We start from the raw sequence: 18,019 nt of genomic DNA on the forward strand, positions 1-18,019 counted from the left end.
ATTAGGATATAATTATGATTTAATGTTAAGTTTTAAAAAGATTTATGAAAACTACGTCGGCAATATGCTACCACATTTATAGTATATATAACATGAATAAATAGGAAAGAAGATTGAAAGAATGTCAAATTATATCAAATTAACAATTTACCAAAAAATAAAGTAAAATTCTAGAAGGAAATACACCAAAATTTTAGCCAGGGAGTAGTGATTATTTCTGGAGAATAGAATTGTAGGTGGGTTTTGATTATTTTTTTGCTTTTCTGTATTGCCCTAATTTCTACAATGAACATATGCTAGTTTTATAGTTAGAAAAGAAAGAAATATTTTAAATGATGTACTTCAACATAACTTGAAGGGGAAATGGCTTCTGGAGACACCTGGGGTATAGCTGGCCTTTGTTTTGAAAGTCCTTCAGAGTCCATTGTTGGAAACACTGCCAACCTGGTGGGTTGACCTGGGCAATTCCTCTTCTTCCTCATCCAGATACCACTGTTGGGGTGTTCCATCTACGCTCCCCGCTGGGCCAGTATAAGCTGACCTTTGACAAAGCCAAAGAGGCCTGTGCCAACGAAACTGCGACCATGGCAACCTACAACCAGCTCTCCTATGCCCAGAAGGTGGGTCGTCAGTTGGCAGATTCTGTGCAGACAGAGTCTGCAGGGGTGGAAGTGCAGCCCCTTCTTAACATGGGGGAGACTTGAGCTGTTGCCTTCAAGCAGGGGAGTGCAGGTAGCTCCTGGAACAATGCTAACAGTCACCGTGTCCATTTATTGGGCATCTATTGCATCTATTATGTGTCAGGGACTGTGTGTGGTGCTTTGTTGATGATATTGTCCATCCTTACAACATCTCTGGAGGCAGGGCAGGTGTTACTATTCCCATTTTACAGATAGGGAAACTGAGGCTTAGTTTAAGTACAGTGCCTGATGTCACCCAGCCAAGAGGTGGCAGATCCAATATCCAAGTGTAGACCTGACTCTTAAAAGTCTATTTCAACTATGACATTCAACTGCCAAGGCAGAGGCAGAGACTGGAAGTGCATACCTCACAGCCGGAAACCAGAAAGCAATACCCAGAAGCCTAGGGTAGATCACCCCGAACCCACAAAACAGTGGAGTTTCTGTGGAATAGCTGGAGCTCTCTGTGGCTGGAGGGACTGTGAAAAGAATAAATAGAGACTGCACAAGCTTTCAGACACAGCAGGAAGGAAACGGAACTCTTTGATCAGGTGCTACTCTCTTAACCTCTGAAACTAGAAGTCCTACCCATTTGGAAAAGCTAGCAGGTTGGAGTTCCAGGCTGGTGGTTTATCACTGGGAGCAGAGGTGATGAATGCCTAGTAGGTATGCTTTTAAAGCCCCTTCTCCAACCTCCATCACTAACAAATCTCTACTTTTTCAGACCTGGTATTTCTTTACCAAGGAATAAAACCTCTGATGCCAGGACCCAGACTCATGGAGAGTCTGAATCTCTGCTCTCCTGCTTGCTGGTCACATGACCTTGATCAAGCCACTAAAATCTCTGACTTACCTGGCATGTTTGTGGAAGGACTAAATGTAATATGGCACACAGTAGGAACTCAATTTTTAAGATTATTAAGAGATCTGGAATAGTGGACCACCTGGGTTTGAATGCCAGTTCTGCCATTTGCCAGTTGTGTGACTTTGAGCAAGTTACTTCTCTTTTTTTTTGGGGGGGGGAGGGGGGATGGAGTCTTGCTCTGTCGCCCAGGCTGGAGTGCAGTGGCACGATCTCAGCTCACTGCAACCTCCTCCTCCTGGGTTCATGCCATTCTCCTGCCTCAGCCTCCCTAGTAGCTGGGACTACAGGCGCCCGCTACCACGCCCGGCTAATTTTTTGTATTTTTAGTAGAGACGGGGTTTCACCATGTTAGCCAGGATAGTCTCGATCTCCTCGTGATCCGCCCTCCTTGGCCTCCCAAAGTGCTGGGATTACAGGCATGAGCCACCATGCCCGGCCTGTTACTTCTCTTTACCTCAATTTTCCCAGTTGTATGAGGATTTAAAAAGTTCCCACCTCATAGGGTTGATTGAGAGTTCAAGGTGTTGACACATGAAAAGCTCTTGCGAGAGAACCTGATCCCAGATAAACTCTCAATAAGTCTTATGATGATGGTGGTGATGATGATAATGGTGGTGGTAATGGGGAGGGTGACAATAATTATAATAATGATGATGAGAGTGATGATGATATTATGATGAAGAATTAGAGTTCTAGGCCAAGCATGGTGGCTCACGCCTGTAATTCCAGGACTTTGGGAGCCAGAGGCGGGTGGATCACTTGAGGTCAGGAGTTTGAGACCAGCCTGATCAAGATGGAGAAACCCCATCTCTACAAAAATTAGCTGTACATGGTGGTGCACACCTGTAATCCCAGCTACCCAGGAGGTTGAGACAGGAGAATTGCTTAAACCTGGGAAGTGGAGGTTGCAATGAGCCAAGATCATGCCACTGTCCTCTAACCTGGGTGACAGAGCGAGACTCCGCCTCAAAAAAACAAAACAAAAAAAGAGTTCTACCAGTCAGAGTTCTATCAACCCATTAGCAGAAAAATTTGCGCCTAGTATAAATGGATGACAGCAAATTCTTTCTCAAGAGCAGAAAGAAGAGAAATGAGTATGAAAGACCTGGGCACCTACAAGAGAGGACACTTTTGTTCACCCAGGGGCTCAATCAATCAATCAACATCTAATGACCACCTACTGTGTGCCAGGCACAGAGGTGCAATAGGCAAAATGAGACTTTATGGGTTTTACGGTCTAATAGGGGAATCAGACATTAACCAAATGATGCCACAACACATGGAATTGCAGCTGACCCATGGCCATGTCTGTATCCCTGCAGGCCAAGTACCACCTGTGCTCAGCAGGCTGGCTGGAGAGTGGGCGGGTTGCCTACCCCACAGCCTTCGCCTCCCAGAACTGTGGCTCTGGTGTGGTTGGGATAGTGGACTATGGACCTAGACCCAACAAGAGTGAAATGTGGGATGTCTTCTGCTATCGGATGAAAGGTAACTGCCCCAACTACACTTCAGGTTCCAGGCCATGCAGCTGCTGAGCAATCCTCAGCCTGGCCAGTCACTCCCCAAATGGGAGCAGTGCAGGCCTGGCCCCTGCCTTACTTGTGTGGGACCCTGTGTGCCTCTGCTCTCCAGATGTGAATTGCTCCTGCAAGGTGGGCTATGTGGGAGATGGCTTCTCGTGCAGCGGGAACCTGCTGCAGGTCCTGATGTCCTTCCCCTCACTCACAAACTTCCTGACGGTATGTACCACGTCTGCTTGGTTTGCCTCAGGCAGGGAGGGGTTCCCTCAAAGCAGCTATTAGAGGGGTGAGGCCTTAAGAAGCTGAAGGCCACAGTCATGGTTAAGAAATGGGTGCTGGACCACCTTGTCTGAATCTAAAGCCTAGTTTTGCCACTCACTTGTAAAACCTTAAAGAAGTTACTTTCCTCTCTGGGACTCAGTTTCCTCATCTATAAAACGGAGATGGTAGTAGCATTAACTGTGTAGGGTCATTGTGATCATTAAATGAGTTAATAGTTGTGAAGCATTTAGATCTGTGGTCTGTACATGGAAAATTCTATGTTCATGTGAGCTGGTATTATCTCTGTTTGTATCTGGAATAGTTTAAGAGCATGATCTATACAAATGAGACCCTCTTAATCTTCTTCATGAATGTAGTTAGCTAAGCCTGCCTGGTGATCACCCAATGAGCCAAATTAACATAGAGTCAATTTGCATCTTGCACTGCACTTAAAGTCACATTAATATTCTACAAGTCATATCCAGCGAAGAGAAAGCCCCATCTGGAGAAAGGTTTGGTGCTGACTGATCAAAGAACTGACCTAACAGTAATAATGACAACAACAATAACAACAGTTAACATTTCTTGAGCATTTATTTTGTATGGGGCACTGTACTGAGCCCTTTACGAGGACATTTCATTCAAGCCATAGAATGTAAGTTCCATAAGGGAAAGGATTTTCTTTGCCTTGACCACCATTGTCTCCCCAACCCCTCAGATAGTAGCTGGCACATGACAGGTGCTCCATAAATACTTGTTAGAAGGACTGAACCCTCATGCAACTGTACAAGCCACTTCTATATCCACATTTTAGATGAAGAAACTGAGGCTTAGTAAGGCCAAGGACACAGCCTAACTCATCAGAGCTGGGCTGAATCTCAGACTGCCTGGTTCCAACCTCTCCCCCTCATGCTTTAGAGTGTGGAACAAGGACAGCCTGGGCTACTGTTCCCAGTAGAATCTACAGTCAGTGACCGCAGGAGGAAAGGGCACCGAGCATGAGTATAGGACTTGTAGGATCCATGGGGAAGTTAGACCAAGGACCCCAAAATGGAGTCTTTGTCCACAGACCAAAGATACCCATCTCACTGGTCTAAAAATCAGGACCACCATTAAATACACTAGAGATGAACACCCAAACTAACCTTTCTGCTGTGTGGGAGCCTGGCTTGCAACAGCCTTTCAAAGAAAAGACGGTGTCAGAACAAAACATTTTCAGCAAATTACCTACTTTCTCTGGGCCTCAGTAGCCCAGAAGGAGGAATAAATAAATAAATATTTTAAAAATATATATTAAATGTGTGTGTGTGTGTGTGTGTGTGTGTGTGTGTATATATATATATATATATATATATATATATATATATATATATTTTTTTTTTACTCTTAAGAGACAGAGTCTTGTTGTATTGTCCAGCCTGGAGTACAGTGGCATGGTCTTGGCTCACAGCAGCCTCAACCTCCTAGGCTCAAGGGTTCCTCCCACCCCAGCCTCCCGAGCAGCTGGGACTATAGGCACACACCACCATATCGGCTAAATTTTTTTAACTTTTTGTAGAGATGGAGTCTCACTTTGTTGCCCAGGCTGGTCTCAAAATCCTGTGCTCAAGCTGTTCTCTCACCTCAGCCTCCCAAAGTGCTGGGATTATAGGTGTAAGCCACGACACCCAGCCTGCTCAGTGAATATTTAGCACTTACCGTGTGCTTGAGATAGATCAGTGAACAAGCAAACAAACAACAAATGGAACAAACAAGTCAATAGTATTGAGTGCTAGAAGGTGATAGATCCAGATCCTATGGAAAAAGTGGAACAGGGCTGGGGGGCACCCCAGGGTCCCCCTTCTGTCGGAAGTGATGAGGGAAGGCTTTGGGGAGAAAGTGGCATGTGAGCAAAGTGTAAATGGAGGAGAGGGGGTGAGCCACGCAGACTTGGGGGAAGAACATGCCAGGCAGAAGGAACGGTTGAGCAAAGGATGAGCGGCAGGAGCGTGCCAGGCCAGTCTGAGGAAGAGCAGGGAGGCCCCATATGGCTGGAACAGAGTGAGCGAGAGAGGACAGCTAGGCCCAGTGTCAGAGAAGCAACAGCAGCCTCATGCTTTGGGCCTCATGAGCCCTTATGAAGACTTGGACTGTTCCTCTGAGTGAAGTGGGGGCCACTACAGGATTTTGAGGAGACTCGAGATTTGATGCACCTTTCAAAGGGCTGCTCAGGCAGCCACATGGAGGATCGGCTGTGACGTGGCTGCATCTTAAACCATAGGATTCACTGAGGAAAGGAAAAGTCCTCAAACTCTCACGATGCAGGCAGAAGACACAGCAAAGGAGCAGCAGGCTGAGTTTGCTGACACATGAATATTCCCAGATGGGTGATGCCCTGGGACCTTCTCCAGCCACCCTGGTCGCTGCACACCAGGGCTGGCCCCTCTGATGACTTCCTTCTTCTCCCCAGGAAGTGCTGGCCTATTCTAACAGCTCAGCTCGAGGCCGTGCATTTCTAGAACACCTGACTGACCTGTCCATCCGTGGCACCCTCTTTGTGCCGCAGAACAGCGGGCTGGGGGAGAACGAGGTGAGTTGCGTCCCTGGTGCCTTCGCTTTAGACTAGCATGTTATCTATCACTACAACAATGCTGGGTCACAAATTACCTGAAAACTCAGTGGCTACACATTTATTTAGCTCACACATCTGCAGATCAGTGGCCACTCCCTTGGACTTGGCACACTCGGGTCTGAGACCTGCCGTCAGCTACTCTAGCTGGGCCGTCAATCACTCTGCTCCATGGGACTCTCATCGTCCAGCAGGCTAGCCCAGGCGAGTTCTCAGGGCAGTGGCAAGGAGTGAGAGAGGCGAGAGTAGGCCCTGTCCCGACAGTGCTTCTCAAGCCTCTGTTTGATCATGTTTGCTAATGTGCCCCTGGCCTGATAGGTCACATGACAGAGGCCAAAGTCAGCATGGGGGGCAAAGGGCCAGGGGTGCAGGGAGTGGGGAAGAACCAGGGCCACTGATGCAATCTGTGTTCCACGCCAACCTTCTTCACGTCACGGCACACAGGATTGGCAGTATTTATTCAGTTCATGCACAGGTGGCTCACCCAAGGCTCCAACAGTCCCACCAGCCAACTGAGGGCTGAGAAGAGTAATGCCTCTGCCTACCTCAAGACCCTTTCTTCCTAGAACGCTGCTGGAAAGCTCTGCTCTAGACAATACAAATGACATTCAATCCCACATCCTAGCTATAGGTGGCCTCTGGCAGAGCCCAAACAACCAGAAGTCTGAGATCTCCACATGGAGGCAGGAAAGCTTAGGCCATGAGAAGCGATTTTCTTCATCATCCCCATCATTAAAAAGACAAAACATTGACCTTTGAAGAGCATTCTGTGTTTCTCCTTTTTTCTCAGACCCTGTCTGGGCGGGACATCGAGCACCACCTCGCCAATGTCAGCATGTTTTTCTACAATGACCTTGTCAATGGCACCACCCTGCAAACAAGGCTGGGGAGCAAGCTGCTCATCACCGCCAGCCACGACCCACTCCAACCGGTACGGAGTCTTCTGGGCTTCTTGGGAGAACTGGAGATAATGCATGCAAAGTTCCTGGCATATAGTAGGTGCTTAATAGGTGGCAACTATTATGTGAACATAAACTCTAAACCTGCAGATAGGGGATGGTGTTAACTGCCTACCACAGCGTACCACACTGACAACTGGGCAGCCCCTACCCCTTGGGAAATAGGCCAGCCTCAGAAGCTGGTAATGGGGAAGGATAATGAACCCATTTTAAAGCTGTCTGATTCTCCACCTTCGTTTCGGTCAGCTTGTCAGCCTATTCCAGGCATTAACATGAGCTCCGAAGTCAAATGACCCCAGTTCTGCCACTTGCTAACTATAAGGACTTAAACAAGTTATCCAGCTTCTCTGTGTCTCAATTTCCTCATCTGAAAAATGAGGATGATGGTGATGGCACAGGTCATTATTTTCATGATTGTGACACAAGGGAGGAAAAACTTATTCTACCCTCTTAGGGTCTGTGGCTGGGCCTGAGAATTAAATTAGACATACAATAAGCAGGAGAGAAGCATATGCATTTTATTTAATCTTTTATGTGCATCAAGGGAATCCTCATATGGAAAATAAAGACTCAAAGAACTGTTGGGATCAAGAGCTTATATACTTTTTAAAGAAATGATGCATTTGTGGAAAAGTGATCAAATAAAGGGGTTTAGGCTAAGGGCAGTAAATTGTGGCATGACTAACAAATAGATGGTGGAAATGAGTGGAAGATTAGGAGTATTTCAGTAGATTTGTTTGTACAGATCCATTTCGTCATCTACTCCCAGTTGTTCCTGCAACTGCTGTTTCTCAAGTGCCTTCTGCTCAAAATAACTAATATGCCAAAATGGTTGGGGGGGGGTGGTTTTTTGTTGTTTTTTAGACAGTTTCTCACTCTGTCACCCAGGCTGCAGCGCAGTGGCACAATCTCAGTTCACTGCAACCTCCCCCTCCCAGATTGAAGCAATCCTCCTGCCTCAGCCTCCCATGTAGCTGGGACTACAGGTTCCCGCCACCATGCTCAGCTAATTTTTGTATTTTTAGTAGAGATGGGGTTTTGCCATGTTGGCCAGGCTGCTCTTGAACTCCTGGCCTCAGGTGATACGCTTGCGTCAGTCTTCCAAAGTGCTGGGATTACAGGCGTGAGCCACCGTGCCTGGCCCAAAATGGCATTATTTTGGGGTGACATCCATCCTTCAGTGTGGATGATGGTGATGATACTGATGGAGGAAACCGTGGTGGTAGTGGTGGAGGTGGTGAGAACCATGATGTCAGATTCAAGTTCTGAGACATGCAGAGAATAGTGCCTGACAGGTAGCAAGTGCTTAACAAATATTGGTTTGAAATGTTTATCTCATTAAATGATTTCTATTTAAGAGCAGTTTAGACTAGTATCTCTCAAAATTTAATGTGCATTTGAATCTGCTGGAAATTTGTTAAAATGAAGATTGTGATTCAGCAGGGGAGGGGGCACAGGGCCTCAGCTTCTGCCCACACAAGCCAGGAAATCACACTGGGACATCACTTAAAATTTCATCTTTTCTAACAGTGTGGTGTGATGTTCAGTGCATGGACTCAGAGTCCACAGGCGTGGGGTTTGCCACTCACTCCCTGGGTGATCTGGGTCGGGCCATTTTCCTTCTGATCACTCATCTATCAGACAAGTAGGTTGGACAAATGATCCATAAGGTTCTCTGCAGCCCTCAGATCAGCTTGTCGGCACAGGACAACTAATGTGTTATTGGCTGTCCAGAGGGTGAGGAGAAGTCCTAGGCTGCCTATCAGTGGAGACAAACCTGAAACCTGGGCTCAGGGACCTTGTGATACAAGGGAGGAAAAACTTATTCTACCCTCTTAGGGTCTGTGGCAAGGCCTGAGAATTAAATAGGCATACAATAAGCTGGAGAGAAGCATACACATTTTATTTAAACAACGTCCCTCGATGAGAGTAAAAGCCATCAATGCTCTTCTCATTTCCCTAGACGGAGACCAGGTTTGTTGATGGAAGAGCCATTCTGCAGTGGGACATCTTTGCCTCCAATGGGATCATTCATATCATTTCCAGGCCTTTAAAAGCACCCCCTGCCCCTATGGTGAGTATCTAGGGTCCCTGGTAACGGGCCAGGAGGAGTCCCGGTGCCCACTCACCAACAGGCAAACCATTACCAGAAGCCCTGTCCTCTGCCCTCCTCCTCCAGAGACTGGAGGAGCCTCCAACCTCCAAGGTAGCTGGCTTCGGGACTGCCCAACCCTGCTTCCTGCCATCCCCACTCCCAAGCATTAGCAACACAGCACCAGTCACCATTAATATCTGTTGAATGAAAGGGAGAGGATGGGCCAACAAAGGAAGCGCTGGAAGGGGAGTGAGAAATCCTAAGCTCTGGTTTGGCCCCGTCACTTCGTAGTATCTCTGAGTCCCAATTCTCCCATCTGCAAAATGGGGCTCATAATGGCTCCCTCCTGGGTTTTGGGGAAAACTGAGTTAAAAATAGAAAACACTTAGAACAGCCCCTGACACATAGTACATGCTAAATAAAAGTTGGTGATGGTGGTTGTTAGCATTTTTTTTTCCCAAAAGCATGAGGGGAGGGGTGAGCTGCTGGAGAGTTCCATAGCACAGTGGTTAAGCACAGGAGCTGCAAAGCCAGACTGGGTGCAAAGCCCACTTCTACCACTGACTGGCTGTGTGATATTGGGCAAGTGCTTCACCTCTCTGTGCCTCAGTTCTCCCACATAAAACTAAGAACAATAATAACTGTCCCTGTCTCTTTGGGCTATTATCACACTTCAATGGCTTATTTCACGGAAGGGTATTAGACCCTGGCAGTAGTAAGGGCCAGATACATGTTAACATATCAATATTTTTATCCCCACTGGCTCCAGAATGCCTCGGGCCACCAAGGGTTCCCCTTTGGGGAGTCAGAAGTTTTAAGAATGAGCCCCTTTTCTTTCTTTCTGTGTTCAGAGCTTGACCCACACTGGCTTGGGAGCAGGGATCTTCTTTGCCGTCATCTTGGTCATTGGAGCTGTTGCCTTGGCTGCATATTCTTTCTTTCGGCTAAACCGGAGAACAATAGGCTTCCAGCATTTTGAGGTGAGAGAGAAAAATGGGAACATGATGATGGGGTCCTCTCCAAAATCCCAGTCCCTGAACCTGGGCTGCTTCAGCCGAGTAGTCTCGCCAGAGTCCTTACCCAGAAGCAGTGTCACACAGTAGTAGGGGTGGCCACCCACCTCATGCTTACTGCTGCTGGGGTGGGGTCCCTGCCCTTAGGAGGAACAGCAGTGGTGGTTCCCCTCCTTCTGGTTGAGACAGGGCCTGGCAAGGAGAGAACACACCCCGAGCCTCTGTGCCAGGGGTTTGGCCCGGAGGCCCATTCACTAGGACCTAGGAGTCTCGTTCACCTTGGAGGATTCACTGCACAAGCACACCCCATGACCTAGCCTGGGCTTCAAGACTGGCTCTGAGGACTGGGGGACAGGGCCAGGGACCCTACACAGCCAGAGGCTTTATGCTGCAGCCCGTGAAACTCATTTCTGTTTGAACAGTTGGGTCCACATCCCAATCAGCAGCCAGCTCTTGGCTGGTCGTGTAGGAATACAGCCTGGGCAGCAGCACAGCAGTTAAGCATCCTTCCTTATGGACTTTGTCCTCCTCTCTGGCCCACCCTCTCCCGCTGCCACCTCCTCAAAACACTCCTGGTAAAGGCTGTGGTGCAGACCCCCCAGGCAGCAGTTTGCTGCCTTCTGGCAGACAGCTTGCATATTTATAAGCTCCAGGGGCAAATCTCAACCCCATTTTGAGCAAAAGTGTACAGGCTGTATGACTGCATTTATATTAAGTTGAAGGACAGACACCACCACTCCAGGTTGATGGGAGTCAGAACAGCGGTTACCCTGGGTGGCAGTACCGGCAGGCTATGAGCATGTGAACACATCCTGGGGTATGGAAATGCCCTATGTGCCGATTTGGTGGTGATCACCACTGGGTAGACATCGGTAAGATGTCACCGAGCTGAACCTAAAGGTTGGTGCATTTTATTATATGTGAATCATCTCTCAACAAAGGACTGTTAAGGAAAAGCTCCCAGAGGCAAAGGGTGGCTTGCTTTACCTGCCAACTTGGATGAGACGCTCCTGGCTTTCATGCTTGTCTTTCCAAACAGTCGGAAGAGGACGTTAATGTTGCAGCTGTTGGCAAGCAACAGCCTGAGAATATCTCGAACCCCTTGTATGAGAGCGCCACCTCAGCTCCCCCAGAACCTTCCTACGACCCCTTCACGGTGAGTTTGCATTCTTATCTAGGAATAGGTTCCCTTGGGGTACAGGGGAATGACGTCTTTTAGGAAATTGTAGTGGAGAGTTTGTACCAAAGAAGGTTCATTTCTAGAATGTATATCAGGTAACAATCCTAAAAGCCAGTTTTGCAAGCTGACTGAAGCCAGTGTGGTTGTTCAGAGTTCCTGGGTTCTCTTGGGTAGACAGCAGAATCCTTGAACAAATAGAGACAGGGGAGAACAAGAGGTTGTTATCCAAGCCCAATCTCATGACCAGGTGAGATGTCACAGTGGAAAAAAGTCTTGGGCTGAATTCTGCTGCAACCATTTATGAAGTAGCAGGTGTAAAACATGATATAAGGAAAAAGGATTTTTCCTTTAGATGTCGTCTCACTCTGTCACCAGGCTGGAGTGCAGTGGCGTGATCTTGGCTCACCACAACCTCCGCCTCCCAGGTTCAAGTGATTGTTGCCTCAGCCTCCTGAGTAGCTGGGATTACAGGTGCCCCCCACCACTCCTGGTTAATTTTTGTATTTTTAATAAAGATGGGATTTCACCATGTTGGCCAGGCTGGTCTTAAACTCCTGACCCTCAGGTGATTCACCTGCCTTGGCCTCTGAAAGTGCGGGATTACACGCATGAGCCACTGCACCTGGCGTGAACTTACCCTTGAAATGTGAACCAGAAGCCTTTACATGGCTTCGATTGAAAAATAACCAGATTGCAAATCATATTTTCTTATTCTATTGCATATATATTACATCTGTTACCGCAGGCATGAAGAACCACAAGATATTTACCTTTGGTTTGCTTTGGAAAAATATCTGTTGCACTATACAAACTTCAACATGGTAGAAGAAAACATTTCTCTCCTTCTATAAAAAGAAAAATTAAGTTCTATTCCTTTAGTCCAGAACTGCTGGTAAACTACAGGCAGGATGTACTTCCACATGTGTTATGAATGCGGTACCCTGCCAAGGGGTCCCCCTGGATTGATGTCCGTGGAGGCCCCAGCTAAGCTCCAGCATCACTGACTCTAGAGATAAATGGTCCCTTTCTGGAAGACCAGAGCAGAACACCCACGCATGTACATTATAAGGCCTCATCAAAGAAAAGTAGCTGACAAGCAGTAAAATCTTGGACAACAATGTCAGTGTAAGGTTAAAGGACTTGTAGGCTGGGTGTAGTGGCTCACGCCTGTAATCCCAGTGCTTATGGGAGGCCAAGGCGGGTGGATCACCTGAGGTTGGGAGTTTGAGACCAGCCTGACTGACGTGGAGAAACCCTGTCTCTTGAACCAGGGAGGCGGAGATTGCAGTGAGCTGAGATCACACCACTGCACTCCAGCCTGGGTGACAGAGCAAGACTCTGTCTCCAAAAAAAAAAAAAAAAAGGTGGTGGGGGGGGTGGTAAGTTCAGCTAAATTACATTTGTTAACTAAGTATTGTGATGCCAAAATCACCTTCATTTAAAAAGCAGAGAGAAACAAATGCATACATTCTCTCCAATGTACCCCATGCCTTCCCCATTGTCTGTCCTCTTCTGAGGGCTCTATCAGCACCATGCATGAAAGATTCCCCTGAGGCAGGTGAGAAAGTAGCCTAAATGCAGGTTGCAGCTAAAACCTGCTATTCAGACTACATGGTAAAAACATTCTGGAATCCTAAGCATGAGGTACCAGCTTGCAAAGTGGCGTGCTACATTCTCATGCCTTTTACACTATTTTTAGTGACTCCAGACACATTTACCACCACTAGTTTCACCCATGAAAAGCCATTTCTAGCATCTAGTATGCTAATTAACAAAGCCTGGGTGCCAGTCAGAGCTAAAGTCAGCAGAAGGCTTGGCGTGGCCACCTCTAGAGTGTGGCCATTTTTAGACAGGGTCCCGGTGTGTCATGCAGGCTGGAGTGCAGTGGCACCATCAGGGCTCACTGCAAGCCTCAGGTGATCCTCCCACCTCAGCCTCCCGAAGTGCTGGGATTACAGGCGCAAGCCACCGTGCCCGGCCGAGCGGGGTTCCTATTACACACTCTCAGGCACTCAAGAGCCACCACTGGTTCAAGATGAATTTTCAAACTGAAAGGAGTTTTTATAATATTAGCTACCTTTTGTGAGGTGCTTATAACTTGTTAGATGTAGGCTCTAATTTAATCCTCCTACCTCCCTGTGAGGTATATTATGACCCTTTGTAGATGAAGAAACCACAGCCAAGTTGGAATGATTTGTCCTGGGCCACCCAGCTTCAAGCAGGAGAGACTAAATGGGTTCCCAGAACAGGTGGCCCTACCCCCAGCCCATCCCGCCTCCCAACACAAGGCAGCAGCATGAACGAACAGGCCCAGCACACAGCGCTCAGGGAGAGTCAGGCCTCAGGCCAGGGGCCACCAGAGAGGTTCAACCTAGAACTCCACACGCAGAATGCCCTGCCCCCTTACAACCCTCTCTTTTCCAGGACTCTGACGAACGGCAGCTTGAGGGCAACGACCCCTTGGGGACACTATGAGGGCCTGGACGGGAGACGCCAGCCATCACCCACTGCCATCTGGGCCATCAACTGAATTCTCAGCACCAGTTGCCTTTTGGGAACATAAAGTCCTTTAAGCACTCAGAAGCCATACCTCATCTCTCTGGCTGATCGGGGGGTTGTTTCTGTGGGCGAGGGATATGTTACTGTGCCCACCCAGTGCAGCTTCCTGCTCTGACCCTTTGGCTCTTCTTCCTTTGTACGCTTCAGCTGGCACCCGCTCCATTCTACCCCACACGATGGGTAACTGATCTTTCTTCCCTGTTAGACTGTAAGCCTCCATCTTTGTATCCCAGCCCCTAGCCCAGTGCCTGACACAGGAACTGTGCACAATAAAGGTTTGTGGAACAGAAACAAAGTCAACACAACAAATCTAGTGTTTTGGGACTGTGTCACGGGAGGATTTGAACTCTGAAGGCAAAATCTACTTCCTGTGGGCCTTTTCAATCAGACGTCATCAGTCTTATAAATTCTTTAAGAAGACATGATAATCACAGTGAGATGCCACTTCACACCCACGAGGATGGCTAGAATCGAAAAAACAGTAACACGTATTGGAAAGGATGTGGAGAAAATGGAACCCTCATACATTGCTGGTGGGAATCCAAAATGGTACAGCCACTGTAGAAAACAGTTTGGAAAAAAAACAAACAGTTACCACATGACCTAAAAATTCAACAGAAATGAAAATATGTCCACACAAAAACTTGTATATGCATCTTCATAGTAGCATTATTCATAAAAGCCAGAAAAATGGAAACAACTCAAATTCCATTAGCTGATAAATGAACAAACTGTGGTGGTCCGTACAATAAAATATTCAGCCCTAAAAAATGAAGTACTGGTACATGTGATAGTTCAGATGAACCTTGAAAACATTAAGAAGCCAGTCACAAAGGACCAAGTATTACATGATTCCATTTATATGAAATGTCTAAAATAGGCAAATTGATAGAGACAAAGTAGGCTGATTGCCAGGGGGAATGAGGAGTGACTGCTAATGGGTATGGGACTTCTTTTTTGGGTGATGAGGAATTTGATAGTAGTGATGGTCGTACCACCTTATGACTATACGAAGAAACACAAAACTGTGTGAATTTTATGGCGTGGTGTTAGTTATATCTCAAATTTAAAGAAGCCATAATTACTAAATAATACATCATTTTTCCAAATATTATAGGTGGGCTGGCTTTGGGGTCTGTTAAATATAATTAACCTGCCAAAGAAGGTTGAAGATGGCCCTCCCATCTAGACACACTGCAAGAGTGATCTGCACCGAGACCCCTTCCTTCAGAAGGCAAAGGGAGACCTTGGCCTGGGTATTAGCCAGGTGTTAGGCACAGTTAAAATTAACACTTGAGGCTGGGCACAGTGGCTCACGCCTGTAATCCCAGCACTTTGGGAGGCTGAGGTGGGCGGATCACGAGGTCAGGAGTTCAAGACCAGCCTGACCAACATGGTGAAACCCCATCTCTACTAAAAATACAAAAAAAAATAGCTGGGTGTGGTAGCACGCGCCTATAATTCCAGCTACTCAGGAGGCTGAGGCAAGAGAATAGCTTGAACCCGGGAGGCGGAGGTTGCAGTGAGCTGAGATTGTGCCACTGCACTCCAGCCTGGGCGACAGAGTAAGACTCCGTCTCAAAAAAAAAAAAAAAAAATACAAAATTAACTCTTGGGATGCTACAGCCCATTAAAAAGTTTGAAAATGGCCAGGCACAGTGGCTCACACCTATAATCCCAGCACTTTGGGAGGTCCAGGCAGGTGAATCACCTGAGGTAAGGAGTTCAAGACCAGCCTGGCCAACATGGTGAAACCCTGTCTCTACTAAAAATACAAAAATTAGCCGGGCGTGGTGGTGCACACCTGTAGTTCTAGCTACTCAGGAGGCCGAGGCAGGAGAATCACTTGAACCTGAGAGGCGGAGGTTGCAGTGAGCCGAGATCCTGCCACTGCACTCCAGCCAGGGTGACAGAGCAAGACTCCAACTCAAAAAAAGAAAGTTTGAAAAAACTGTGTTATCACAAGCAGAGTTTCATACAAACTAGGCCAGGGGGAGAGGGGGAGGGGAGAGGGGAAGAGGGGGAGGGGAGAGGGAGAGAGAGGGAAGGAGAGGGGGAGGGGAAAGGGAGAGAGAGAGAAGGAGAGGGAGAGGGGAGAGGGAGAGGGGAGAGGGGGAGGGGAGAGGGGAGAGGGGGAGGGGAGAGGGGAGAGGGAGAGGGGGAGGGGAGAGGGGGAGGGGAGAGGGGGAGGGGAGAGGGGGAGGGGAGAGAGAGGGAAGGAAGAAGTGGGGGCGGGGAGAGAGAGAGAGTGTGTGTATGTGTACCTTCTGTAGAGACACCTCAGATTTATAACCAGAAGAAATAGGTTCAACTGTAGACTCCCTTACTTATTAAGGGAAAAACTTCAACCGACATCGCAAGTTTGTTGAGGATGAAGTATGAACTGTATGCAGGCCTTAGCATAGCCGATGGAGGACCCGAAAACCCAACTCCACATTAGCTAAGACAGCACGGGGATGTACTGTTAGCTGTTACTGGAAGACCTAGAGGAGGGCAGCCTCAGGGTTGATTCCACTCAGAACCTCAAAGACATCATCAAAGACCCAGTGTCTTCCCACTCTGCCCTCTGAGCACACCTACAGCAGATTTCCTCGAGGGGATAAAGTGGCCTCGTCAGTTACACAGAGTGTTACCATTCAGGAGAGAGCCTCTCATAGGAGCTGGCTCAGAACAGTGAGGAACTTTTCCTAGAATGCCCTCCCCCCAACACACACACAAACTTGCCCTAGAGTCTGAAAATGCCACGTTCCACTGGCACAGGCAAAGGGGATGGGGTCATGCCCAGATGGGCTTAGATGGGCTTAACCTACTCAGGCCCACCCAACCAACTTCTCTCCATAACTGTGTGGCCTTGTTAGTTTCCTGAAGCTCCTGGGGCACAAATCATCCTTTTGCACTGTGGCCTGTCATATGAGGCAATATGAGGCGATCCCCAGCAGGCCCTCAGCATGGGGTGCGGTGCACTAGTGTTGAATTATTTCCCCTTCCCACCTCTTGACAACTCGGTTCCCCACTCCTGAGGCCTAAGGCAAACATCAGCAGAAAACTCTGTCCCCAACACATGTGCCCTCCATGGAGCACGGTCTTTGTCTGCTACATCCAGTTTCAGAACCGCGTGAGGCATACAGCAGGCCCTCGGCAAATGGAGGTTGGTGGAGTGCTGGGTCAGTGTGACCCGTGCAGACAAGTACTGCTCTCACGGTCCAGGCTCCTTGTTACTGCCCAGCTGGTGGACCCAGGATACAGAGTGGGAGGCTACAGCTGTCGGCCACCCCAGCTGACTGCCACTAATGCCAGAGGAAGGGATATTCAGGAAGGGATATGGACTGAGCCTCTACCCAGCATCTCTTCTTGTTTTACGAGCAGGGAGGAAAAGATCACCTCACCCAACCACTTACAAAGAAATTCTGAAACATTTTTAACAACAAATGTGTTAGCTTATTAATTGCTAGAATTACCTTAGAAGAAAAGGCATGTGAGAGGAGTGACCAGGGATGACAATTTGCCTCAACTTCCCATACCTGATATTTTTGCTGTGGAGGAAAGTAACGCGAAGGATTAGGTGCAGGCAGGCTCAGCCTCTCGGCAGGACTTCCTGGAGGGGACTGCACGGATGTGCAGCCACGAGGCAATTTCTCTCCATCTGCAGTTCTTGACCCAGAGCACCTGCTCCTTGGCGACGTGAAAAGTAATTCATAGAAAACATGACCTATCCTCACACATGATTTTTTTTTTTAAATCAATGTAACCCTCTACACTTACATTCACTGAAAGAAAACAGTTTATAATGCATGTTTAAGGAAGTATGCTTAGATTTGCCTTTTAAAGCTATATATGTAAACCTGTCATTAAAAAGTGAATGAGTGAAGAATTAGAAATGTATATATAAGGTTCTATAACAGAAACATAGAGTAACTTACAACAAAATACATACTTACTTGGTAAAATCTCAGCTACAATTTCAATAGAAGACACAATGAAGACAATTATAATTGCTTAAAACAAATTTGGATTTTAGAAAAGATAATATTTGATTATTTTTTAAATAATTGACTTTTTTTTTTTTTTCAGACAAGGTCTCACTCTGTCACCCAGACTGGACTGCAGTAGCTCAATCATGGCTCACTGAAGCCTCAACCTTCTGGGCTCAAGTGATCCTCCAGACTCAGCCTCCCAAGTAGCTGCAACTACAGGCGCCCATCACCAAGCCCAACTAATGTGGTTTATTTTTTGTAGAGATGGAGTTTCACTATATTACCCAGGCTGGTCTCAAATTCTT

The 18,019-nt window shown here is 47.4% G+C and overlaps 1 protein-coding gene and 1 long non-coding RNA gene across 5 annotated transcripts in view; one reads left to right on the forward strand and one right to left on the reverse strand.

Moving 5' to 3' along the window:
- Positions 1-14,035, forward strand: part of STAB2 (stabilin 2) — a 168,623-nt gene extending 154,588 nt beyond the window's left edge. For 2 of the 4 annotated variants that reach the window (XR_013401292.1, XM_015152616.3), the window contains exons 61-69: positions 487-620; positions 2,868-3,033; positions 3,178-3,284; positions 5,776-5,895; positions 6,725-6,865; positions 8,857-8,967; positions 9,840-9,968; positions 11,041-11,157; positions 13,606-14,035. Coding sequence is in view for 1 of the 4 variants with exons in the window: in XM_015152616.3 (XP_015008102.3) it covers positions 487-620; positions 2,868-3,033; positions 3,178-3,284; positions 5,776-5,895; positions 6,725-6,865; positions 8,857-8,967; positions 9,840-9,968; positions 11,041-11,157; positions 13,606-13,656 (1,076 nt within the window). In the remaining 3 variants the exon portion in view is untranslated. Of the gene's footprint in view, positions 1-486; positions 621-2,867; positions 3,034-3,177; positions 3,285-5,775; positions 5,896-6,724; positions 6,866-8,856; positions 8,968-9,839; positions 9,969-11,040; positions 11,201-13,605 lie in introns of those variants that run through there. The other 2 variants (XR_013401291.1, XR_013401293.1) reach the window with 2 other exon arrangements.
- On the reverse strand, positions 13,731-17,412 carry LOC144333004 (uncharacterized). The gene is made up of 2 exons (XR_013401296.1): positions 17,262-17,412; positions 13,731-14,298 (listed from the first exon to the last, which is right to left on the reverse strand). It is a non-coding gene; the product is annotated as an uncharacterized LOC144333004 (long non-coding RNA).
- Between the last annotated feature and the right edge of the window lie 607 nt (positions 17,413-18,019).

The sequence above is a fragment of the Macaca mulatta genome, chromosome 11, assembly GCF_049350105.2.
Source record: "Macaca mulatta isolate MMU2019108-1 chromosome 11, T2T-MMU8v2.0, whole genome shotgun sequence".
Taxonomy (NCBI): domain Eukaryota; kingdom Metazoa; phylum Chordata; class Mammalia; order Primates; family Cercopithecidae; genus Macaca; species Macaca mulatta.